The following is a 24,812-nucleotide window of genomic DNA, read 5'->3' as shown; positions in this document are numbered from 1 at the left end:
TACCCTGGGGAGACCCAGAAGCTGGGACCACCTGCTCCCACGCCCCCGGTGCTGGAAGGGTGGAGAACGCCCCAGCTGGGAATGGAGCACCCTCGGGGAGACAGGGAAAGATGCTCTGGGGGAGCCCAGCCCAGCCCTGTATCCCCGGCAGCCAATGGGCTCGCGGTCCTCCCGACGCCCCCTGGGACGTGTAGTCCCGGCAGGGGCGCCCTCGGGCGCCGCCGCGCGCCCCTAGACTCCACGTCCCGTCGTGCGCCGGGAGGCGCGGGGATTGGCTGAGCCCCGCCCCCGGCCCGCCCCGCTCAGCTCGCGCCGCAGCCCCAAGAATGAATGAAATCGTAGCGCGCTGGGCGGCAGAGCGGGCGGCGCAGGCCGGGCTGGGCCCGCGCGCGGCGGCAGCGGCGCCCCGGGCCGGAGGCGGCCCAGCCGAGCGGGCCATGGCTACCGCCATTCAGAACCCGCTCAAGTCGTGAGTGTCCCCGCCGTCCCCGCCCCCCGTCCAGACCCCCTCCTCCAGGAGCCCTTCCCCCGCCCTCCCTGGGGCTGGAGAGGGGGACGCAGAGTGCGGCTGGTAGTTGAGTGGGGGGTCTCCCGTGCGCCCCCACGCCCCCCGGGGGCCGGCCACCTCCTGTCGTCCCCTGGGGTTAGAAAAGGGAGCCTTTCCATGGTCGCGGGGGCGCCTCTTCTTTGTCGCTGTCAGTGAAGGAATGTGGCGCGGGCTAGGGGGTGGCGGAGGCTGTTTCCCCACCCAGAGTGGGGGTAGGGGCTTCCCTCTCCTCCTCCATCTCTGCTCCTCAGTGATTTGGGGGTGCGGGCCTCCCGACGGGGGCAGAAGGCAACAACACCCAAGTCCGGACCTTGGTCTCCAGGGTTTCCATCATCCTCTTTGCCCTCATCAAAGCTCCTGTCCCTCTTTTCCCCTTCTTTCTCTGAGGACCCCGGCTCGCGCAGCCGCAGGGTGGGAGCGGAGACCTCGGGGTCCCCTGCTGAACCCTTTTGGCTGTCTCCCCTTTTTCCTCCCTGGGTCTCCAGGACCTAGAAGACCTGACGCCTCGGTCAGCTCGGACCGTGGCGTCCCTCTCTGTCTCCGCCCATACACATTTACCGGGAGCACCTCCTATCCCTTGGGGACCAGTCCTCGGGAGGGGGTGCCGGGAGCGCCCTCAGTCTCCAGGGATTCCCTCCCTAGCTCCCCGTCCGCGATTCGCCTCCGAATGCTGGCTGACTCCTGGCCCGGTAGCTGGGAACCGGGACGCCTGGGTTCGAGGCTAGCCTCTCCCGACCCTCCTCTCTCCTTGCCACCCCTCTCCATGTTCCTCCCTCGCTCCCTCTTTGGGACCCCGGACTCCCTGGTCCCAGCGCTCCCCACCCCCGTTTCCCTGGCGGTGACAGCGGGCTCCGAGTGACAGGCGCACAGCCGCTCCCGCCCTCTCTCCCGGCAGGCAAGCATGGCAGTCCCCTCCCCCTCCTTCCTCCCGGGAGGAGGCGGAGGAGGGCAAGCGCCCTCAGCGCCGCACAAAGAGGCCAGGGCGACCTCCCCCTTTCCCCCCACTCTGTGCGCTAGCAGCCTTGACCTTGAGCATCAAGTGCTGGGGATGGTCGGGGGGCCGGGAGAGGGCGCCCCTCCATCACCCACCCACCCATCCACCCATGAGAAAGACTGTGTTTGAGCCAAAGGACCCCAGTCGCTTCTGATTTTAAGGGGTGGGAGGGGGTGGGAGTTGGGAGAGTAGGGTAGGGGGCGAGGACTTGCAGGCAAGCGCCTACACTCCTGGCCTTTTTGTGAGCAGAGGGCAGGGAGCTAGTGTCTGGGGCCTGTATCAGTGTGAGAAAGTGGGTGACCATGATTTCTCTTCTGATTCCCTGTCACCTGAAGTCATACACACAGACATCTCTCCTGTGGGGGATACCCTCAAGCCTAGGGGATCAGGAATCCTGTGCAAGTTAATGTGTCCACAGGCAACCAGGCTCTCAGTGTGACCCTGCCCAGACCTCTTGGAGGTGTGGCATGTCCCCTGCAGGAGCCTGGTCAGCTAGTGAGTTCCTCAGAGGGTCAGTGCCTCTCCTTGCCTCACTGTCCAAGGGGTCCACAAGGGTGAAGGTGGGGACTCACCTACTCTTAAAGAATGCCAGGGTCAAATCCCCTTGGGGATAGGAGTGTGGAGCCAAAACCCAAAGGAATTTTGCCTGCCACAGCTTGTCTTGAGCCATTAATTCTCCCCTTTGAGCCTCAGTATTACCATCTGTGCACTGGGGAGAATTACAGTTCTTATTACCTCATGGGTCCATAGTGAGGCTTTGTAAAACACTTTGCAGAGCCTGATCCTGAGCAAAAATAGTAACTATTAATGGTACTGTAAATATTGATTAATCAGTAGTGATTTCTTCTATGCCAGCACACAGGGCATGGAGGGAGCAGGAGGGTCATCTGGGCAGGGAGAGGTCAAGTTCATAGGAGAGGGACCTGTGAAGGTGAGGGGGCAAGGAAAGGGAGTGGCAGTCTGTTCTGGGGAGGTGATGGAATGCCTACACTTAGGCTCAGCTTGATGGAATTGCCAAGAGGTTCCAGGATCCATCAGGATTGAGTCAGAGGGTCTGAGCGGAGGTGGGGGAACAAGTGGAGGAGGGTGCATTGTGGATCTGAAGGGTGGTGGAGGTGAGAGGAGGGTGGCAAAGGGACCCTCCCAGCTAAGCCCTGTTGTCTGGGGGCAGGACTTATGGTAGGTAAGGTGGAGAGCAGAGTGTCACCACTCCGGGCTGGAAGGGAATTCAACACCCACCTTAGGGGAGTGACAGACCAAGACCTTCGATGGGTTAGATGGTTCAGGCGTGGAAGGGGTCTAAGTCTAGAGGTTGTGTGTGTAGAAGTGACAATGAATGTGGGATGCCTGAAGTGGTTCTCTCAAAAGGATAAGCATAGCTGGTCTGTCTGCTGGAGCGCCCCCTGGTGGACAAGGCTGTATTTGTGGATGTGTGAAATTCAGCAGCCGCTTAAGTCAGAGCACTGACTTAAGGGGTGTGTGTGTGTGTGTGAGAGAGAGAGAGAGAGAGAGAGAGACTCAGTAGGTCTGCCTATTCTCTGGGGATTAAAGTCTGTATGAATGATGGAGAGAAAAGGAGGTCACTTCTTTTCCTCACATTCCTCACCTGGAAAATGGGATCATAGTTTCACTCTGGAGATAACTGTGCCAAGCACATGGTGCTCAGTATTCATTCCACAAACATTTATTTGGCATCTACTGTAAGCAGGCATTTAAAAAAAATAATGATATCACTATATCTTAGTACCTATCAGGTACTGTTTGTATAGATCCACTCTGTGGAATAAATGAATTTATTGAGCACTTACTATCTGTCAGGTACTATTTACTTAGTTATTTGGGGCTGGGGATTGAACCCAGAGCCTCTTGAATTCTTGGTTTACTACTTAGCTGCACTCCCCAGTTCCTGCCAGGTACCCTTTAAAACACTTTACCTGGATTTGGCAGTTCTGGGATTTGAACTCAGGGCCTTGTACTGATGAGGCAGGTGCTGTACCACTTGAGCCTTGCCTCCAGCCCTTTTTGCTCTCTTTATTTATTTATTTATTTTTGTGGTACTTGGGTTTGAACTCAGAGCTTCACACTTGCTCTGGTTATTTTGGAGCTAGGCTTTTGCTTTTGTCTGGGCTGGCCTGGAACCCTGATCTTCTGGATCATACCCTCTCCCATAGCTAGGGATGACAGACATGTACTAGCATGCCCACCTCTTGATTGAAATGGGGTCTTATGAACTCCCTGCCTGGAATGGCTTTGAACCATGATTCTCCCTATCTCAGCCTCTCCATTAGCAAGGATTACAAGTGTGAGCCACCAGTGTCTGGCTTGACTTAATTATTTTTCAAAAAGGGTCTCTTTTATGCCTGGACTGGGATCCTCCTATTTATGCTTCTGATGTAGCTGGAATGACAGGTAGTCACCCCCTATGCCAGCTTTTATTAATTGAAATGGGGTCTTGCTAACTTTTTGCCTAGGCTGGCCTTGAACCGTGATCCTCCTGATCTCTGTCACTTGAGTAGCTAGGATTACAAGCATGAGCTACAGTACGCTGTTCTGTAGTTTAATCCTTGCAACAATCCAATGAGGCACCATCCTTATTTCAAAGATAAGAAAACTGAGGCCCGGAAAGGTTAGGTCATTTGTCCATGGTCCCATATCAACAGATGACAGAGCTAGGATTAGAACCCAGAAGGTGTTTGTGGTTAGTGTCTCACCAGTGATACTGTCAGGCCTGTGGAAGGAGCTGAGCAGAGCGGGTGACTGAGAGACAGCTCTGGGACAGGGTCGTGGTCTCTGGCGTTGGGAGCGTGGGGCGGGGGGGAGAAGGGTGCTGTCAGTGAAGCCGGATCGTTAGTGAGCAGTGTGGGTGCGCATCTGTATGGTGTCTGGTGTCTTGGTAGTAGTGTTTGCGGTGTAGCTATGTGCGCGCGGTGTTTGAGTGGGAGGCTGAGTATAGGGCGACCATGTGTACACTGCCATGTGCGAGAGTGTGCGAAGCCCGGCGTGTTTGTGTATGTGTGTGTGTATATGTGTGTGCGTGTGTGCACGTGGTCCGAGGATGCACCCGGGAGCGAGCGGAACATCCCCCGGGTCCGCCGTCAGCCTGGGACTACCACTCCCGGCATGGCCCGGGCGACCCGCCCCGCCGCTCTGATTGGCTGCGGCCCGCGTGCTCCCGCCCCCCGGGAATGAATGGATGGGCGGCCTCAGCGCCCGCCCGACCGCTGGGAGGACCGACCCGGCGGGGACCTGCTGGGGGCAGGACCCGGGGAGCAAGATGGCCACGGTCATCCCCGGCCCCCTGAGGTGGTGCGGGCCGGTGCGAGGCGGGGGAGGCGCGGGCGGGGCCGCGAGGGCGTGTGTGTGTGTGTGGCGGCCGGGGGTGGGGCCGCTGGGGTGTCAGGGGGGCTGTCACCGAGTGCGGGGCTGCGCGGGGGTGCGAGTGTGGCTCTTGGCAAGAATGGTGTCCGACGCGCTGCTCTTGGAGGGACGGAGGGCATGGGCAACTCAGGGGCCTTTTTGGGGAGGGGGGGGTCAATGTCCCCGCCCCGCGACCCCTGGGTTTGGGAGATGGCCCGGGAGTGCGGGAAGCCTTGGTAAAAACTCGAGTGGAGTCTGTACTACCTTTGTCTTGGGACGTGGGGTGTATGTGTGTGACTTATTTGTGTTCTGCTTTTTGCTTTTGGGTGTGTGTGTGGATATGTATATGATTTCTTTTATTCTATACTACATATCTTTGGATATTTCGGTCCACATGTCCTCTGGAACTATGCACCATTTGTCTTGTGTTATGTAGGTTTGCGTGTACATTTTTGTGTGACTATGGGTGGATCTGACTGGTTCCTATGTTTTACAGGTGTGTATTTGTGTGTGTTTGGATATGTATTTTAGGTTTTGGTTTGTATGTTTTGTCTCTTTATGAATGTGTGTATGTGTGTACCTGTGTGAATTTGTGTGATTTCTTTGTATGTGTGTCCAGAGATTGTGTATGTGGTTTGTGTTGTGTGTTTGGATACATTTATAAGTGCATATGTGAGTAATTTGTTTCCACAATCCTTGTCTTTTGACATTTGGGTAACTGTGTGTATCTTTGGATGCGTGTGTGTGTTGTGATCTCTTTCCATGTTGTGGGTCATTTGTTTATGTTGTGTGTTTTTGGATGTGCTGTATATTTGTGCATAGATATTTGTATGGGCTACACTATGTAACTTAGGATATTTGTGTTTTTCAGGAGATATTTGTGTGTGCACGTGTGTGAGATTTGTCTTTTTCTCTTTGTGAGTATTGGGGTATGTCTCTTTGTGTGTGAATTCCGTGTGACCATGTGTGATTTGTTTGTGTTGTGTGTTTGGATAAGTGCGAATATAGAGGTGTCCCAGGGTGTTTTTTTTTTTTGTCTGCGTGAATATCCACTTCCCAGTCCCAGGTGGGGTCCCCTCCCCCATCCGCCCAGGGTCCAGAAGGGGCTGGAGGGGAGGGAAGAGGTGAGGTTGGGTTTGCGGGGGAGGGGGAGGCGCCCATCCATCCTGGTAGAGGAGGAGGTTGCAGGGCCTCCCAGCTGGCGCCCTTGCTGACAGCTGCCCGCCCGCTGCTCGCCCACCCCGTAGCCTAGGCGAGGACTTCTACCGCGAGGCCATCGAGCACTGCCGCAGCTACAACGCGCGCCTGTGCGCTGAGCGCAGCCTGCGCCTGCCTTTCCTCGACTCGCAGACCGGCGTGGCACAGAACAACTGCTACATCTGGATGGAGAAGACCCACCGAGGGCCGGGTACCCGCCGGGAGGGCGAGGTGGGGCGGGCCGCCTTCCCCGCCGCAGACTGACTGCTCTTCTCCCTCTCCTCCAGGTTTGGCCCCAGGACAGATCTACACATACCCCGCCCGCTGTTGGAGGAAGAAGAGGAGACTCAACATCCTAGAGGATCCCAGACTCCGGCCCTGCGAGTACAAGATCGGTGGGTGTCCCGGGAGCTGTGTCCTGTCCTGCTATGGACCATCAGTGCCCTGCCCTGCTAATTAGTGTCTGAGTGTGGCCTTCCTCTTGAGTGTCTCATGGCAGCTTGTCTGCCTCTGGCTGTCTTGGGCACATTCCAGAGATTTCACAGCTTTGTCTGAGCCAGGGAGCTTCTGGCTGTGTCTCCTACATGGTCTCAGGTACCCAGGTGTGTGGGACACACAGTGGTGCCTGTTAGGCACGTCTAAGTGTATGAGGTCTCTTTCCATCTCCTCTCCAGTGAACTGGGATTCATCTGTGTCTGACTGTATTTCTTTCCATGGGTACTTGAGGGCGTCTGTGTGTTTGGATGTTAGAGTGTCTGGTTGTTAACGCTTGTCACCTGTAGACAGGTGTATCAGAGTGTTTCTGTCCAGGTGTTCCCTGGTGTATTTCTTTTTGTGTATGTCTGGTCAGTCCATCAGCTATCCAACTGTCTTGGAGGGGGTTCTTGGTACATCAGGGAGGCTGGCTGTCTCTTCCTGTGAGGGTCCAGATGCTTCAGTGTCTGGGAGAGTCTCTTCCCATTTGTGTGTGTGTTAGGTGTATTTCTGCACATGCATGCTGATCCATAGAGTGAGCAGACTTAAGGTTTCTTGAATGTATATGCACATCCAGGAGTATTGGAGTCTCTTCCTGTGTGTGTCTGACTGCCTCCATGTATGTTTGTGTATCCATCCCTGGGGGTGTCTGTGTGTGTCTGGGTGTATTGTTGAGCCTAGCCGTGTCTTCCCCACATGAGTCTAGGTATATCTGTGGGTCTAACAATCTCGTTCGCAGTGTCTCTGGATAGATCCAAGAACCTGTGTGTGTCTCCCCCATGCATCCAGGTGTATCCAAGGGTCTGGTTCTGTGTCTAACTGTGGCAGATGATCTGTCTACATCTTCATGTGTGTCCTGTTTGAGTGTCCATATCCAGCACTGTTTATCTGGGTGTATCTTAGGGTCTGGCCAGGGTCCTCCCTACCCCCGCCCAATGTGGATGTAGGTGTTTATCGTGATTCTGGTGTTGTTCCACAGAGTTGCTGGGTGTATCCACTGTTCTGGTCATGCCTCCTCCCGAATATGTCCGAGTAGATGTGAGGGTGTGGCTTTGTTTCCCCCGGGCTCTGGGCATCCTTCCTAGGGTGTGTGGTGGAAACCTTGCTTTGGTTGCTGGCCAAGTGTGGAAAACCTTTTTCACTCCCACAAAGACTGTGGTCCCCCAACCTGGGCAGTTTGTGGACAACCTACTCCCTGACTCCCACCCTCATGGCTTGTCCCCAGACTGTGAGGCACCCCTGAAGAAGGAAGGTGGCCTCCCTGAAGGGCCGGTCCTGGAGGCTCTGCTATGTGCTGAGACTGGGGAGAAGAAGGTGGAGCTGAAAGAGGAGGAGGCCATTATGGACTGTCAGGTAGGACCCCTGCCCCACCCGGCTGCCAGTCCCCCTCACCCCTGCTGCCTGCTGCCACTTCATGTCCTTGTTCTGAAACCTCCCCAGCTCCCCAGGGCCTTCGGGCGCCCCAAATTTCCATCGTCCCAGACCTCCTCTCCTTGGAAGACTCCCTGACTTGCCCTCCTACCCCCAGCCTGCAGCAGATCAGTGCCCCCACCTTCTTGACCCCCAATCTCCCTTCTCCTGGGGCCCAGAAACAGCAATTGCTGGAGTTTCCGCATGATCTCGAGGTGGAAGACTTGGAGGATGACATTCCCAGGAGGAAGAATAGGGCCAAAGGAAAGGTATTGCCCCAAAGTGGTCACCCCTCCTCTGAGGGACAGAGCCCTGTTTGCTGAGCATGCTTAATGGTCACACTCTGCCACAAGACTGACCTCATTTAATCCCTAGAACTGTCGGAAGGCGTGAGCAGTTTATACCCATTTTACAGACTAGGAAACCCAGGCTCCTGTGGATTAAGCCATTTGTAAAACAGACACTGATGTAGGTTAGAACTATTTTTATAGCTGTGCTCAGAGAGGTTCCAGGCTCCACAGCTAGGAAGTGTACACAGTTGCTTGGTGGAGATTTCATTATTATACTTTTTTATTATTATTATTGTTATTATTATTATTCTGCCATGCTAGGGAGGGAGCCCAGGGCTTTATGCATGCTTGACAAGTGCTCTATTGCCTGAAAAAACCACGTTTTGTTTTTTTGCAATTGAACTTTCAAGTCCAAATGATGAAGCCAGGTGTGGTGGCTTATGTCTGTAATCCCAGTACTTGGGAGGCTGAGACAGGGAACTTCGAAGCCAGCCTGGGCTACATAGTGAGACCCTGTCTCAAAAAAAAAAAAAAAAAAAAAAATTCAAGTCCAAATGATGACAACTTGGTTTTCTGGGTCCCTCATTCCTGACCGTTCTCTTCCCAGGCGTATGGCATCGGGGGTCTCCGGAAACGCCAGGACACCGCTTCCCTGGAGGACCGAGACAAGCCGTATGTCTGTGATAGTGAGTCCTTCTGCAGAGGGGGAAAGAGAGAGAGAGAGTGGGACTCAGAGACCTCTCCCCTCCAGGCCCTCCCTCCTGTCCTGACCAGGGTGTGTGTGTGGTGGGAGGGTCTCAGGTCTTGGGCAGAGGGGGGTGGTGTGATCTTGGAGGCCAGGGTGGAGGCAGCTGCTGGGGAGGCTGACAGCCACCTGCTCACTCGCCCTCCAGTCTGTGGGAAGCGGTATAAGAACCGGCCTGGGCTCAGCTACCACTACACCCACACCCACCTGGCTGAGGAGGAGGGGGAGGAGCATGCCGAGCGCCACGCCCTGCCCTTCCACCGGAAAAACAACCACAAACGTGAGCCCAAGGGCCAGGTCTGGGTGGCGAGGGGCCCAGGGGTGTGGGGCTCAGGAGCCTGGTAGAGGCTGGGAAGGAGGTGGGGGCACATTAGACATTTCTGGAAAATCTCCAGCTCAGTCGTTCCCTCCCCCACCGACCATGGGGATGCTGGCTCTGGGGTTGCCATGGCAACCAACCATCTCTCCCTTGCTCCCGGCCGGGCGTAATATTTCTGGGTCTGATTTATTGTTTCAATTAGAGCTTGGGGAGGGGGTGATAGATGACTCCCCTCCCTTCTTGGGCCTCCCTTTCTCCCTTTTCTGCTATGTTTTGGTCAAGGGGCAGGATTGGTGCCCAGGGAGCCTTTGGTACCACCCATGCTCATCCCATGCCATGACAGCTGAATGGTGGGGGAGGGGAACTGTCTCCTACCCATTTCTTGGAGGGACAGGGCAGCGACCTCAGGTCTGACCTGCTGCACACCCTGGCACCTCTGTCCTGGCCAGAGGTTCCTGGCAAATGTCATCTAGACAGGGCTTTGCTCAGGGCAGCTGCCTGGTAGACATTCAAGGATGCGGGAGGCAGGGCTCTGCCTAAGCTTGTGTTTATTTACCAAGTTTTTTCCCAATAAAGAGGATGTGTCACTTGTCCCAAGACAATTCTCATTGGTGTGTTCTGGTGAGAATTATTTGCTTCCCACCCCAGCTCCTTTTTGCTACCAGCCATAGCTTGGGGTAGCTTCTCTCTCCCGCCTCTCCCATGCATGCACCAAGGGCCCACCCCTGGGCTGAAGCTGGGGGCAGGTGGAACCTTGCCTATGGTGAGAGCCCCTCTCTTTGTCCCCCACCCCCAGAGTTTTACAAAGAATTGGCCTGGGTCCCCGAGGCACAAAGGAAACACACAGGTAGGGACGCCTCCCTCCACTCCTGACTCCGCAGCAGCCTTTGACTGGGTGGCTCTGCCTGCCCTGAGTTGACCCCCACCTGCTGTCTTTCAGCCAAGAAGGCACCTGATGGCACTGTCATCCCCAATGGCTACTGTGACTTCTGCCTGGGTGGCTCCAAGAAGACAGGGTGTCCCGAGGACCTCATCTCTTGTGCAGACTGTGGGCGATCAGGTGACCCTGGGTCTGGGGTGGAGAGGACCTGGAGAGTGAGAGGCCCCATGACTCAGGGGAGAACTGTGGGAAACTGAGTGGGCTCCATGGGGCTCTGGGAGTGGTGGGTTGTCATTGTCATGGCATTGTGTATAGTGACATGCTTATCTTGGCATGGAGAGCAGTGAGAAGGTTGCAAAGGCATTGTGGGTAGGGAACTGAGGCACAGAGTAATGGGTCCTGTGTGACATTGCGCTTGCTGGAGAGCTGAGTGGAATGTTTCACGTGGTGGACTCAGATGATGGACGGGTTGCTTTGGCACGGTGGGTAGTGAATTGTGGTTATCACAGTAGCATGGGTGGTGAGATATGGTGGTTGTAGCAATTTGATGTGGAATGTAGTTGTTAGGGCACTGGGACAGTGGTTGTGGGTGTCAGATACCATGGGCAGTGGAAATTGGGATCAGGTTCTGTGGGTTGTGGCTGCAGGTGTCAGGCACTGGAGCGATGGGTGTCAGGCCCTGAATGTGGTCGCATGGATGGCAGGTACCATGGGCAGTGGCTGGCAGGTACTGGGGTAGTGGCTGTGGGTGTTGGGTGTTGGGCACTATAGGCGATGGCTGCAGGTGTCTTTGCACTGGGGCAGTGGAGTGACTAACAGATCAACATTGTGAGTATTGCTAGTAATAGTCTGGTTGCTGGGGCATCGTGTGGAATGGCTTGGCCGCCTGGAAGCAAGGTGTGGGGACCGTGTTGTGGAACGTGGTTGCCAGGCCTCGTGGCTGGGAGAAGGTGGTTACCGTGTTCAGTGGTTAGCAGGCTCGGTCAGCCATTCTGCTGTGGGTAACGGAATGCGGTCGGCTCAGCACGGTGGTCAACAGACTGTGGTTGCCGCGGTGTTGTGGGTGGTAGAACGTGGTTGCCACAGCACTGTGGTTAATGGAATGCGGTTGCCATGGTATTCTGGGGAGTAGAGTGTGGTTGCCATGGCGCCTGGGTAAGAGACTGGTGGCCAAGGTACCACTGCTGCCTGCAGCGCAGCTGCTGGGTGTCGTGTGCAGGGTTGGGTCCAAGCTGCTTCTGTCCCAGGGGAGGATACCTCCCTAACTGTGTCCCTGCCCCTTGGCCCCCAGGACACCCCTCATGTTTACAGTTCACGGTGAACATGACGGCCGCCGTGCGCACCTACCGCTGGCAGTGCATCGAGTGCAAGTCCTGCAGCCTGTGTGGCACCTCGGAGAATGACGTGAGTGCCGCTCTGCCTCCCTCCTCACTGGCCCCACTGGGAGTCCTGGGGCCAGCAGTGACACGGTCCCGTTATTCTTAGTGTCCAGTAATTGAGTCTATCACTTTCTATCCTTCGCACTTTCCGGAGAAGGCAGGAGCTCAGAGGGGGAGAATGACCTGCCTGAGGTCACCTTGCTGGCGAAGTGGGAGAGCCAGTATTCAGACTACATCCATTGCTCCAGGGCTACTTAATGTTACATTGCCCTGGACTGTCCGCAGGGCTGTGTGCTTGGCCAGGCAGAGTCCATGATACAGGCCTGCTCAAAGTCTACTCTCGAACGTGACCACTCCCCAGCCCCTCGGACCTAACCCCTGCCCCAGCCCCCCACCCCGGTTTCTGGTGCCCATGCCCCCAGGGTGCCAGCTGGGCGGGTCTCACCCCCCAGGACCAGCTGCTGTTCTGTGACGACTGCGATCGGGGTTACCACATGTACTGCCTGAGTCCCCCCATGGCGGAGCCCCCAGAAGGTGAGAAATGAGGTGGGCTCTGTGTGTGGGGGGGTGTTGGAGAGTTGACTTCCTGGTGGCAGAGACCATGAGCTCTGGGTGGGAAAGGGTGGGGGCTGCCTTTATTGGACTTAGGCCTAATTCCATCCTCAGGGAGCTGGAGTTGTCACCTCTGTCTTCGGCACTTGAAAGAAAAGGCCTCTGCCTACATCACCCTCACCTAGGCCTGGTTCTGCTTCTCCCGGACCTGGACCTCCGGGCGGTGCTTGCCCTCCTGCCTCTCAAAGCTCCTCTCTCTCACCCTGGTCTCCAGCAGAGAGAGAAGGTGAAGCCCAGAGCGGGTTGGGCTTCCTCCCCTCTGCAAGTGGAATGTTGGCCCTGCGGGCGGGAGGGTCCAGCACGGCCCTCTTCCTCCCGCCCTTCCTCCCCTTCCCATCCCTTGGCAAATGGGCACCAGGGGCTTCTGCTCCCCTCAAAGCCATACCCCGCCTCTGGGCGGGCACGGGGGGGTAGTGGATGCCAGCCGGGGGCATGGACAGAGCCTTTTTCTAAAGAAAAAGACAAAAAGTTAAAAAAAAAAAAAGAAATTAATATATACAAAGAATCCTATAAGGCCTGGCTGGGTGGATGGGGCACTGCTGAGCGTCTGCTGGGCACCCATCTCTGCCAGCTTCCTGCCTGGCACCCCTCCCCCCACCCCATTTTTGGAGTTGCAGCTGTCCCACCTCCCTGCCTGAGGTGGGTACCATTCCCCCTCCTGCCCAGGGCCAGTGGGCATGGTGTCCACCCCTTGCCCCCTCCTGGTGCCCACGTGGATACTGCATGATGTGAACCATGGTTTTGAACTCTTCCTGCCCCTCCCTGACAGCCCTGCCCTGTGCCCACCCGGTGCCTGCCAGGCAGGCGGGTGGCCAGGGAGGCCGGTGGGGCCAGGTGGGCCCCTGCCAGCGCCCGCTGGAGTGAGAAGCACAGACTCTGCAATGGACTCCGTTTTCCTCCTTCCCGGCCCTCTTCCCACCCGGCCAGGCCGGGCTGCCCCCTGCTCCCCTTCGCTGGCCATTTTAGGGGTAGCGAGGGGGTGTGGTTGTTTCTTGTGGTTGTGTGTGTTTGTTGTTCGGGTTTTAAAAAAAGGGAAATTGAGACTGCAAGTGGGGAAGGTGAAGGTCTGGGGGATCTCCCCCATCCCGCATTGCACCCACCCCCTTGTAATCGAGTCTCCTTTATTGCCTGCCTCTGCTGTGAATTAACTTGTTCTGTGTATTAAACTGGGCCTGACCCCTCTGCCCATGACTGCCAGCCTGGTTTGGGGCATCACCAAGAAGGGGAGCTGGGGCCTCCTTGGGGAGATGACATTGGGCTGGCCCCCACCTTGGCTACCTCCTTCTGGCCCCTACACCCCACCTCCCTCTGGCTTTGTCCCAGCTCCTCCCAGCCTTGCCGGAAAGAAGAGGGGGATGGGGTGGAGGGGGCTCCCGCCCAGCCAGCTGTGGTTGCCCGGGCAACGGACTTCTGCAGCTGCAGTGGGAGACTAAGGGAGGTAGCAGTGAGGACTGGGGGGAAGGGAGGGATGAAGAGATAGACATAGCCCCTCCCTGGCTATGGTGGGGAGGGGTGGGTGTCTGGAGGTGGCACCCCAAGGCCAAGCCTCACCTGGATATGGCAGGAGTGTCAGGGAAAGGGGAAGGAGAGAAAGATGGCAGAGCAGGGCAGGAGGAAATACGTGACACAGACTTTAGACAGACTGAGATTTGGGTGTGTGTGTGGGGGGGGGAGGGGTCGGTGAGGGAGAACCAGGGCACAGATCAGGAGAAAGACTACGAAAGTCACAAATTTACTGACAGAATCAGAAAAGGGCAGAGCAGGCGAGAGCCACAGCAAAAGAGCCACATGAATTCCTGGGGCAGAGAGCCAGGGAAGACGAAGGGCACAGAGATGGGGATTAGTGGGAGAGAGAAAATAACAGTAATAAAAAAAGGTGCAGCCAGGCTGGGGACAGACAGAGGAGGAGGAAGTCCACAGTGGTTAAGAGAGAGAGGCAGAGTTAGGGAAAAGGGAGCAGGATGAGAGAGAGCCGCGGACTGGGGAGGCAGAGCACCTGGAAACCAGTCAGGAGGGAGGAAAAGGGATAAGGGAGGCCCGTGTGGGGAAGATGGTGAAGATCCAGGGACAGGCAGTCTAGAGGCAAATGACACAGAGATGAGGAGGAGGACTTGGGCTTTTGGGGGAGGAAATTTAGGGACCAACAGAAAAATCTGGAGGCAGTAAGTGGGATGGGAGCCGAGTGAGAGGTGGGGGAGGGCCTGAGCCTGGCGGGGAAAACTGGGGCAAGATGGGGAAGGGACGGCCGGGCGCGATCAGGGGCTGGCGCGAGGGTGAGTTGTGGGGTGTTGGAAGTCGCTGGTGTGTCTCCGGCGCCAGGAGAGGATGTGAGAACAGTTTGTTCCGAGGTTCCCTCCCCCTTGGCCCGGGTGTGTGTGGGGAGAGCAGGGCTCGAGGATGGGGCCCCGAGGAGGGTGGAGAAAGGGAGAATGGATGGCTCTGGAATGTCGAGGAGCCGTGGGAATGGCTGGGGTTCCTCTGGATGCCTTTTGGAAAAAGTTTTTTTTTTTTTTTTTTTGAGGGGTGGGGGAAGGTGTGAGTCAGAGAAGCCTGAGGTTTAAGCTCAGAGAAGGAAAACGCAAGGACCGGTAAACAGTGGGCAGGGGCGCAAAGACCCCCACCTCTGGTCAGCCCTGTTCAGAGGCCGGGGCCACGTCCAGACATTCCACGAACGGAACACCCTTTGGATCGTCCGTGGCGTTCCCAGAGCCGGAAACGTTCACCCCATGCCCGGGCCACCTGCAAGCGTCCACGCACCGGCCAGGTGCAGAGCCGGGGCCACGAGTTTTCCGCTCCCTCCCGTTTGCGGGCCCCCCGCCCCCCTCTCCGAGGAACCAGATCCTGGGTGAGGTCACGAGGTGTGACAGCACCCTGGTGCCCTCCCCTGGCCTGGGGGCAGGGCCTGCCTTCCACCCGGAGCCACCCCTGAATGTCTGGCAGAGGGAGGTCCACAGCACAGCTGTCCACAGAAGAGGCGGGGAATAACAGGGACAACTCCCATGTGGGCGTGGCCAGAGATGCAAATGACCCGGTGCCGGGGCGTGGCCTGAGCGAGCGGGCGCCTACGTGCAGGCTCCGCCCACCTCCAGAGGAATGGTAATTTTTTCTGTGCAATTCGGGCTTTCTCAGTTGACCACCCTCAAGGCAGCACACCCTGCAGGCCTGCGGTTATTCGACCCAGGAGAATCTCGCTCATCTTAACTTAGACATTTTACGTGCTGAGGGGCGGATTTCTGTTTGGGTTCCAAAGAAAAGTTGGTTCCCTGTTCTTAGAGAAGTGTGTGGAGGGGACCGACTGAGATGGGTGTTTGGGATAAGGGGACAGAGTGAGGCTCACGCTGATTCCAGGCAGCTGCCCAGCCAGTGAACACACAAGCCATTTCTATGAAACATTTATTTCCTTTGAAACCTCCAGAAACATGCCAGAAAATCTCAAGACAGGGATGGAGGGGGGCGTGGGGAACCCAAATGAAACAAATCAACATATGAAAAAGCCTATCTCCAGCCATCAGATAGAACACCAACCTCAAATTAAATAGATTGGTTTTGCAGAAACAAAGAAAAAACAAACATAAAACAAAAAAACTCATAATTTACGCTTGTCAATGTACATGGTTAGGTCCCCAAAATGATTCGAATGATCTGAAGATATGAGAAGAGACACTTTGAAAAGAAAAATAAAAAAAGAAAGAAAAAGGCTCCAGGTTAGGTCTGAGGAAAGGGGTGTGAGCGGGAGAGTGGAGAACCCTTCAGAACAGGGTGGGGGAGACCATCACAGTAGTTGACCAGGACTGAGGACGGCCTGGTCTCCCACCAGGGCTGGCGATGGCAGGGCCTGCCTGGCCAGAGGCAGATCATGGGGAGAGGATGGGTACCCTCTTCTTTAACCCTGCCTGCAGCCTGGCATACTGACCCAGAGCCCCTTCCCCCCTCAGGCTCCTGGACCCAAAGAGAAAGTCAGGTCTACAGAGGAGGGGGTCCAGGCTGCCTGTCTGGCTCTGAGCCAACCCACACTGCAACTCCTCCCTGCCTGGTCTTTCCAGAAAGGAAAGCCTGCCACCCACCTTAACTGTGTCCCTCTGGGTCCTCCCACTGGCCCCCCCCCACAGGACACACACCTCGATCCTCAGCTTAAGGTTGGGGGAAGTCCACAGACTGTGGCCATCCAGACTTGTTCTGGCACAACTCTACATGAAAAAATAAATATATATATATAGAGAGATTTTTTTGTTTGTCTTTAAAGAAGGAAAAAAGGAACTCATGTTTCCTGGGTGAACAGCGTAGTACCACACTGAGCTGCCCTTATTGCCTTTAGAGAAGCAGTGTCTCTGGGGGTGGGTCGCACCGTGTGTGCTTCCCAGGGAGCACAGTGAGTGTCTGGGTGGCCACCGCGTCTTGCGGGGGAGACTTGCAAAGGAAAATGAAAGCAGACAGGAGCCCAGGCTGCTTTTCCCCAGCCCTGGCCGGGGTTCCTTGGGCACCTTCAGAGCCTGGAGGTGGTCAGGGTTGGGGAGAGAGGGTGGGAGGACCGGCCAGGTCAGTAGCTAGAAGATGGAGGGCCTGTGGCCCAAGCCCAGGTGTCGTGGCCTCTGACGGGAGAGGTGCTGATAGAAAAAGATTGTACAAACAGTCCTGATTGTACAAATAGTTTCTCTCAAACTCTGGGAGAAACCTTCTCTCAAAGTGGACTCTGGATGCTGGGGTCTCCTCTCATCCTGCGACCCCAAGAAAATAATTTAAACCCTACGAAAGTGCTCCTGGCTGCTTTGTGTATGTGTGGGGGTGACACTGTCCATGCTGTTTGGAGCTAGCACGCTGAGGACCGAGGAGCTCTAGTCTGTCACCTTTCTGGAACATGGGGGAAGAAAGGGTTCTTTTCTGGTTGCCCAGTGTATTTCATGCAGTGGGCTCCCCTTGGCCCTCCCAGTTTCCCACAGCTCCAGTTGCTGGGTGCTGAGTCCAGGAAGAGGTTCAGTGGCCCAAGGGCAGCTCATGGGCCCTGAGACAGGAGCAGAGTTGGCTTCTGCCAGCTGGGGCTTCAAATTCCCACAGAAGGCCGTGGAGCGGTGGGTGCCAGGGTCCTGGCCCAAGGGAGAGAGGAATCAGGAGCCTGCGCTGCAGCGGAGGGCGGCTGTGGTGGTGCAGGGCTGCCCTGCCGGCCTCAGAGCTCCTTCTTCTCCCTGCTGAAGAGCTCAGCGAACTTGCGCAGCTGCTCGCTGGCGGCCTGGGACTCCTCTTGCAGCCGCTGGTTGTTCTGCCGTAGGCTGGCCACTTCGGACTGCAGCACCACCTTGTCCTGCTTCTCCTGTGAGAGCGGAAGGGCGGCATCAGGTGGGGTGGCCTAGCTGCCCTGGGAAGGCTGAGAGCACCAAGGGCTCCCTGGGCTGGTAAGCCTTGGCTGCAGGTTCAAATCCTAGTTCTGCTTCCACAGTTGAGCAACCCTGGGCCCTGTCCCTCAACTCTGACATGGGTGGTTCAGAGGGGCTCCAGGTCCCTTATCTTAGAAGACCTTAAAGATCTCAGAACATAGGCTGATTTGATGGTTTTTTTTTTTTGACAGTCTCCATATGCAGCTCAGGTAGGCCTCAAATTCACAGTCCTCCAGCATCAGCCTCCCAAAGGCTAGGATGACCAGTGGGCACCTGGCTTGGAGTCATCTGACAGACATCATGATTGCCATCAATTCCTCTCACCCCACAGCCACCCAAGGGGAAGGTTGTTATCCTTTTTCCTGGAAGAAGAAACCAAGCCTTACACAGCAAGGCTGCCCAGCAGGCATCACCACCTCTTTCAGAAGCCTTTCTGAATGACATGATACCCCACGGCAATGACTTGTTGAGGTCACACAGCTTTAAACAGTGGGGCAGGGGTTTGAACCTGGGCCCTATAATTCCTGTGCTTGAGGACTTACACACTGAATTCTTTTTGCCTTTTTACACCAAAGTACATAGATCAGCACTTTTTTGTTTTGGTGGGACTGGGGTTTGAACTCAGGGCTTTCTACTTGCAAAGCACGCACTCCACCACTTAAGCCACACCTCCAATCCTATCCCATAGTGAATAAACAACAAATAAGAGTCTCCTCTGCTATTTTTCCTCCTCATTCTTCTCCCTGGAGACAAGTATGGAGATCCACTTGGAATGTTGCCTTTAAACTGCCCCTCTTAACTCATGGATGTTAAATCATTTTTTACTAAGTGTGATGATAAGCCTGGTGTGGCAGTGCACACCTGTAATGCCAGCTCTTGGGAGGCTGAGGCAGGAGGATTGAGAGGTCAAGACTAGCTTGTGTTACATAGCAAGTCCTTGACTCAAAAAAACCCAAAACACCGGATGATATTCTAGAAAGTTCTGCAGCTTTGTTGTTTTTACTTAAGTTAGTGGCCATCTCTTGCATGTTAGTAAACTTGCTATTTTATTGGCTGGAGGCCATCCCGCTGTATGGGTGTCCTGTAGTTCACATTGTCTCCTGCTGATGGACGGCCATTTGGCTCCATTTTTTTGGTACCAGGGCTTGAACTCAGGGCCTTCACCTTGAGCCACTCTACCAGCCCTATTTTTGTGAAGGGTTTTTCCAGATAGGGCCTCACAGAACTATGTGCCTGGGCTGGCTTTGAACCGTGATCCTCCTGATCTCTGCCTCCCGAGTAGCTAGGATTACAGACGTGAACCACTGGCACCCGGCTTGGCTCCCATTTTTCTTGCTTGCAGTGCAGCAATCAACATCACTGCTCATGGACCCTTGTACCATGCTGGAAGTTCACAGACAAGTTCCCACAGGTGGAACTGCTGGAGCAACCAGATGCTTCATTACGTCTTTCTTCTTTTGCAGTCCTGGGGTCTGAACTTAGATCTTCATGCTTGCTTAGCAAGTGCTCTACTGCTTAAGCCTTGTCCCCAGCCATGTAACTGTGTTTTTAAAAAACACTGTCCAACTGTTGTTCCAAAAAGACTTGGCCAACTTATTCTCTCTCCAAGACTGTCTGAGTCTCTGTTTGCTTGCTAACCTTTGGTATTGTCATTTTCCACTTTGCTCCTGACTACATCTGGAACAGAAGGAGTGGGGTGGGGCCGGGGAAGTTGGGCAGAGGTGCGTGCAGGTGTGGCCTTACCTTCTGGAGGTCTGTGTGCAGCTGTTTCAGCATCACTTCCAGTTGGTATACCTTGCCCGTCAGATCCAGGGGTGGCTCCTCACTGCAAACACAGGGGGGATAAATCAAGTCTGAGGCCTGCCAGACCCTGGGGGGGGGTTCTTGGCTCACAGCTGGGAAGGACATGGGTTACAGGCCCTCTTGTCTCTGAGGCTCTGGAATCCCAAGGGGTGATGGAGAAGTGTGGCAGGAAAGCCAGAAGTAGCCCTTCTAGGCCAACTCCAACAACCAGCCTGGTGTACCAGGCCTGGTGAAGGTACATGTGCGCTTCCCTGAGTGGATGAGCTGCATGTGCCTTTAGAGAGAACCTCTTCCCTGAGCTCAGGGGACACAAAGAACCCTCTCCACCAACATGCACTGAACATTTGCAGGGAGGGCACTGATCCAAGCACAGGAGGCACATGGTGAACAAGTGGGCATAAGAGCCAGTGCATAGGACTAGCAACAGTACTGGCAGTGACAATGACAGCCTGCTTGTCACTGAGAGCTCTCCCTTCACCTAGCCCTGGGCCACCCAGCTCTGGTGTGGTCAACCTAACAGAGACCCCAGCTCACTGAAACCTGGGAGGGCCCCACATTGTTGCCTAGGAACAGAGGAAGCCCAGGTTGAGGCAGTGGACATCATACCCCAGTGCTGGTGCTGGGATCTGAGGCCTAGGCTCCTGTATGCGGACTCCTGCCTGGGGCATCCCATGTGAGGTGGAAGCTGTGGGGACCCATATTCGAAGGGGGCTCTACAGGTGAGGAGGTAGTGAGGCGCCTGGGCCTTCCTGTCCCTCCCTCCCCAATCCTCAATCTCGGGGCGCTGCACAGGGGTGTGGGAGGCAGAAGGGAAGAGGTCACTAGTTTGGGATTAACGGGAATGCAGAAGTGAGCCCAAGGGCTACAGGTCTGGCCCTGTCCTACACCGAGCCTGTTCCCACCCTGGCCACAGCAGCATCAACTGTCGTGCCTGTTTCTGTGATTACTGCGGTTCACAGTTTCAGTGGAAGTTGAGCTCTAAGGCCACTGCGTGAAACCAAAAACGAGAGTCAAAATGACCCTCAAAACAGGCCTCCACTGGCCACTAAGCACCATGCATGAACTGTCACAGCCGGGACTGTGCACTGTAAGGTGTGCAGACCCGTGTGAGCGCATGGTTACATCCACACAGCAGAGCGGCTGTTATGCTCTCTCTGCCTCTCATCTTACTTCTGCCAGGCCAGCAAACACGCTGTGGTCAATGTGGTGAGCCATGTGTGAGATGACAAGGGGAGGTGACCAACCCCCTTCCCATGAAGCCTCTTGAGGGCAGGGCTTGGCCTCAGTCCCCAGAGGAGGAGACCAAGAAGGAGATGGGAGGCACAGCTGGGAGACTAGGGGACAGTCCACGACAGTTCTCAAAGTTGGAAGTCAAACAATTGTTTGCAGATGGATGGCAAGTGTCATCTCTACTGACCAAGCTATCCCAGAGGACAGGGTGGAGGCTGTCTTGGTCGCTGGTGGTTATCAGCATAAAGACTACAGTCTATTGGCTGAAGGGAGCTCTTGCTCAGGGAGTTGGAAGAGTGACCTGCAGCAGTTGTCTCCACAAAAGCCCGGGTCTCTCATTCACTGTAGGGACCTTGGTGTGCCCAGAGAAACTCACCTCATGGTAGGGGTGGTCCTGGGGGTCGGGGGCCCCCGCTCCAGGCTCAAGTGGCTGTGCACAGGACTGTGGGCAGGTGGGACGTCTGGGCTCAGGGCTGGGTCGTTTAGAGAGAAGAGCGAGACGGCTCTTTGTACTGCGGAGGAGCAAGAGGAGGGGGAGCCGAGTCCTCGTGGGTCGGGTGCACTGACTGACCACGTCTCCCCCTGCAAACCTCCCTCCCAACCCCAGCATGTTCTTTTTGTAGTTTTCTTGTTCTGTGGTGCTGGCGATGGAATCCAGGGCACTGCTCATGCTAGGCAAGGTTTCTATACTGAACCACACTCCTGAGCCCACACCCAGGACATCTTTCTTTTTTCAGTGGTATTGGGGTTTGAACTCAAGGCCTTGTGCTTGCTAGACAGGTGCTTTACTACTTGAGCCATGTCTAGCCCTTCTGTGGCAGTTTCTTAGCTTTTCCTTGGATTTTATGACAACTGCTTTTGAAGTGTGCTCGTCGGGTTTGATAGAACGCCCCTCAAAGGAGGTTGGTCTGAGGTTTTCATGGGTTTTGGGGAGTAATACCGGGGGAGTGATGTATACTTCCCAGGCACACAGGGCCCATGACGTGATGTGTGCAACGCTGATGGTTACCCTGCCCCACGGCTGAGGTGCTGTACGCCGTTTCCCGTCGTGAAATTGCTATCATTGCTACTTCCCCCATGTCCTGTGTGCTCGTGGGGCTGGGGATGGAACCACGCGTCTTGGGCACGCTAGTTAAGTCACGCCCTCAGCCCACAAGTTGCCAGTGTTAGCTGGGCACTTGGCTTCATTCCCCAGCCTGCCCTGCAGCTAGGTGTGGCCTTGGAGGGAGGTCTGGCCAATGGGAAGTTAAGTATAGAAGGAGTGTGAGGCTTTGGGCCAGTCCTTAAGGGGAAGGCGTTGGTCCTCCTCTCTCCTACTAGCTGGAGGTGGACTTAATGACCAGAGCTCTAGCAGCGACCATGAGGGGAGCCCCTGAGAAGGCAGAGCAGTGGGCTGGAGTCTGAGCCCTGCTGAGACTCCCCACCTAAGCTCGACTGCCCACCTAAGAAGTTTTTTTTTTTTTTGAGGAAGGGCTGAAATTTGAGATTCTCCTGGCTCTTCCTCTGAGTGCTGGGATTATAGGTGTGCACCCTATGCCCAGCTGGATTACTGCGATTGGAGCAGTGATTGTACCAGTGATGTAAGGCGCTGTCTGAGTACACTGCTTCAGTACTGCACGTAATCCTCACTGCAGCTCCAGGCAGTACGTATGGTCTACCTGTTTGGTAGACCAGGTAGCTGCGATCAGAGAAATAAAGACACTTGTCCAGGGTTGCACAGCTAGCCAATGACAGGGCAGAACTTTAACCTGTTCTCCCTGATTCTGGAAACTGGGTGCGTACTCCAGGCAACGCTACAGGCTCATCAATTCTTCTGGAACAGAGAAAGGGCTGAGGCTCTGGAGAATCTGAGAGGAGGGCACCTACCTTCGTATGCCTTGGCTGCGTTTACCAGGCTGGACCACTCCAGGCCAGCAGCTGTGTCAGGCAGTGGTATCATCCCGGGGTCGAGGCACCGCAGGGGCCGCTCCCGTCCGTCGGCCAGTGACAGCTCCGAGGTGGAGATGGTGGCTAGTGGGGAGAACGAGATGGGAGGGGCTGAGCATGACAATGTGGGAGGGACAAACATATTAACAGACTGTTGGTGGAAGGTGATGGGAGCCAGAGACTTCCTGCAGGGGTACAGGTGTAACTTTCAACAAGGTGCTGGGGAAGCCTCACTGAGGGAACCTTTGAGTAAAGGTCTCAAGTAGGGCAGGGGGCAGTCAGGGGAGACCTGAGGGGAGAGCATTCCAGGTAGATGCAACAGCCAGCATGAAATTCCTGAGGATTTTTTCCCTTTTGTCTCAGAGATAGGATTTTGCTATGTAGCCCAGGCTGGCCTGGAGCTCAAAATCCTTCTGCCTCAGCTTCCTGAGTACAGGGATTACAGGCATGCACCACCATGCCTGGCTTGAAACCCTGAGGTGTAAGAAGTACTGAGGATGCCTATGTGGCTCAAAAAGGGTGATGGAGGGAGTAAGCAGTGGGAGGTGAAGTTAGGGAGGTGACAGGCCAGATCCTGCAGGGCCTTGTGGGCCACCATGAGGACTTGGTCCTTCCCGTGGAGCAGGGAGATGGTGGGTGGGACTGGGTGGGCTGTGGGGGAGGAGTGTGCAGACCGATTCTAGATCTATGCTGCCCATGAAGCCTGGAGGGGTGTGTAAGATCCAGATGTCATCAGGATATGGGGCCCAGGTCCGGCAGGAGGAACTGGTCCTGACGGGAAAGCTGGGATGGTGGGGGAGTTGAACCCAGGGGTCTGGGAGTGAAGACAGAGTGCTGGGTGTAGACTTGAACCTGGGCTGTCAGTGTTTACATGTGGCATGTCACTGTGGGCAGGCCTGGTGGGTACAGGTGAAACACACAGGGCCGAGCGGAGGCTGCTGAAGTCGTGCGGTGCTGTGACTTTGAGAGTCCTGGGCTAGCCACTCCTGCCTCGCAGCCACCAAGAGGAGGGGACAGAGGACAGTGAGACGCAGAGTGACAAGTCTGAGAGTAAAGCGGGTGGCTGTGTGTGCCCAGCGTGCCCTGTGCTGGGTGCACCGTGGGTTCACCCACTGCGTCCATGGGCTGGAGGTGGTGTTCTAAAGGCCTCCACGTATGGAGGGAAATCGAGGAGTGAGAAGCTGCCTACCTGAGCTTGCACACGTCCCTGAGCTGCGGGATCTGATGTGGTAGGCGGGGGCTGACCCCTCTTGAAGCCCAATCCCATCCAGTTTCTGGGGTTAGAGGGTCTAGGTGGTCCTGTTTATGAACACCATCATTGCTGGGCAGTGTTCAGTGGCATTGGGTGGGGGGACAGGCTCTCTGGCCTGGAGTGCCCTTTGCTAGTGAAACCCAGCCCTGGGCTCTCTGCATCTCTTTAGCCAGGATGTGATTTGGTAAGAGCTTGGGAGCAGGCAATTGGTGCCTGGCTGTGCTGAGGCCAGATGGGACTGTCTCCGGTACAGTGGGGTGGAGGACAGGTGGGCAGGAAGGTGGTGTGTTCTGTGAGGCAGAGGGCCCTGAGCTACAGATACCACCCCAGCTTGTCCTTAGGGCATGCCCAGTTCAGGGCAAGGACAGAACCATTCTCACTCAGAAAGCCCAAAGTGAACGGGGGTAGTGACCAGGCATGGACAGGATGGGGGGAACACAGGGGCAGAGGGGCCTGAAGCCTGGAGGAATGGAGGGCTTCCATAGAGGGTCTGGGCCAAGACTGACATGTGGCACAGCCAATAGGAGGAACTTAAACTTGTCTTGTGCACACACCCACCTTCCTTGGCCCCTCTCAGGCCCAGGCAGGGCAGCAAAACTTAGAGGCAAAGGCAGGAGACACATGGTGGGGCTCAGGGAGTGTGAGGAAGTCTTGCTGGAGCGCTAGCCCCTAGCACGCTCTGGATGTAAGGTGGCTGAGGTGACCAGCCCAGGGTTGGGGGAGACCTCCAATTAAGAGCAGAAACTGTATCAGGCCCTGCAGCATGAGCCTGAGGCGCTCAGAAGAGGGCTAGGGAAGAGCACAGAGGAACGGCTATATGGAATGCCCTGAGGATGGAAGAGTAGGGGTTCCTGACGTAGACATGCCGAGGAGTGGTCCTGTGACTAGACACTAGGGAAGTGGGACACTATGGGACGATTTTTAAGTGGGGGTAGAAGGACGCACCAAAAGAGCCCAGCATCTCCTTCTTCTCAGTTCCCATGGAACACAAGATAGAGGACTCCATGCAGGCACTAAGGGGACAAGAG

The 24,812-nt window shown here is 55.7% G+C and overlaps 2 protein-coding genes across 29 annotated transcripts in view; one reads left to right on the top strand and one right to left on the bottom strand.

The window, feature by feature from the left end:
- The first annotated feature begins 384 nt into the window (after nt 1-384).
- Nucleotides 385-13,386, top strand: Dpf1 (double PHD fingers 1). Of its 19 annotated transcripts, none has more exons than XM_020178590.2 (12): nt 385-469; nt 6,146-6,306; nt 6,383-6,490; nt 7,795-7,922; nt 8,159-8,248; nt 8,877-8,955; nt 9,163-9,294; nt 10,130-10,180; nt 10,274-10,393; nt 11,505-11,617; nt 12,045-12,126; nt 12,259-13,386. In XM_020178590.2, the coding sequence occupies exons 1-12, from the start codon at nt 438-440 to the stop codon at nt 12,327-12,329; spliced, it is 1,167 nt and encodes a 388-aa protein (XP_020034179.1). In that variant the 5' UTR covers nt 385-437; the 3' UTR covers nt 12,330-13,386. The 19 variants fall into 19 exon arrangements, with proteins under 19 accessions (XP_020034179.1, XP_073913199.1, XP_073913207.1 ...); XM_074057098.1 differs by having other exon boundaries at nt 12,015-12,126; XM_074057108.1 differs by lacking the exon at nt 385-469 and adding an exon at nt 4,710-4,844 and having other exon boundaries at nt 6,151-6,306; nt 12,015-12,126.
- Nucleotides 13,387-15,583: 2,197 nt separating this feature from the next.
- Sipa1l3 (signal induced proliferation associated 1 like 3) overlaps nt 15,584-24,812 on the bottom strand; it is a 254,269-nt gene continuing 245,040 nt past the window's right edge. For 9 of the 10 annotated variants that reach the window (XM_074057113.1, XM_074057112.1, XM_074057115.1 and 6 more), the window contains 4 exons: nt 22,473-22,616; nt 20,983-21,118; nt 19,317-19,398; nt 15,584-17,509 (listed from right to left, as the gene is read on the bottom strand). In XM_074057113.1, coding sequence (XP_073913214.1) covers nt 17,366-17,509; nt 19,317-19,398; nt 20,983-21,118; nt 22,473-22,616 — 506 coding nt within the window. In that variant the 3' untranslated portion in view covers nt 15,584-17,365. The remainder of the gene's footprint in view (nt 17,510-19,316; nt 19,399-20,982; nt 21,119-22,472; nt 22,617-24,812) is intronic. The other variant, XM_074057118.1, reaches the window with a different exon arrangement.

Source organism: Castor canadensis, chromosome 16, assembly GCF_047511655.1.
Source record: "Castor canadensis chromosome 16, mCasCan1.hap1v2, whole genome shotgun sequence".
Taxonomy (NCBI): domain Eukaryota; kingdom Metazoa; phylum Chordata; class Mammalia; order Rodentia; family Castoridae; genus Castor; species Castor canadensis.
The sequence above is the reverse complement of the archived record's forward strand: the minus strand, read 5'-3'. Positions and strand labels throughout refer to the sequence as shown.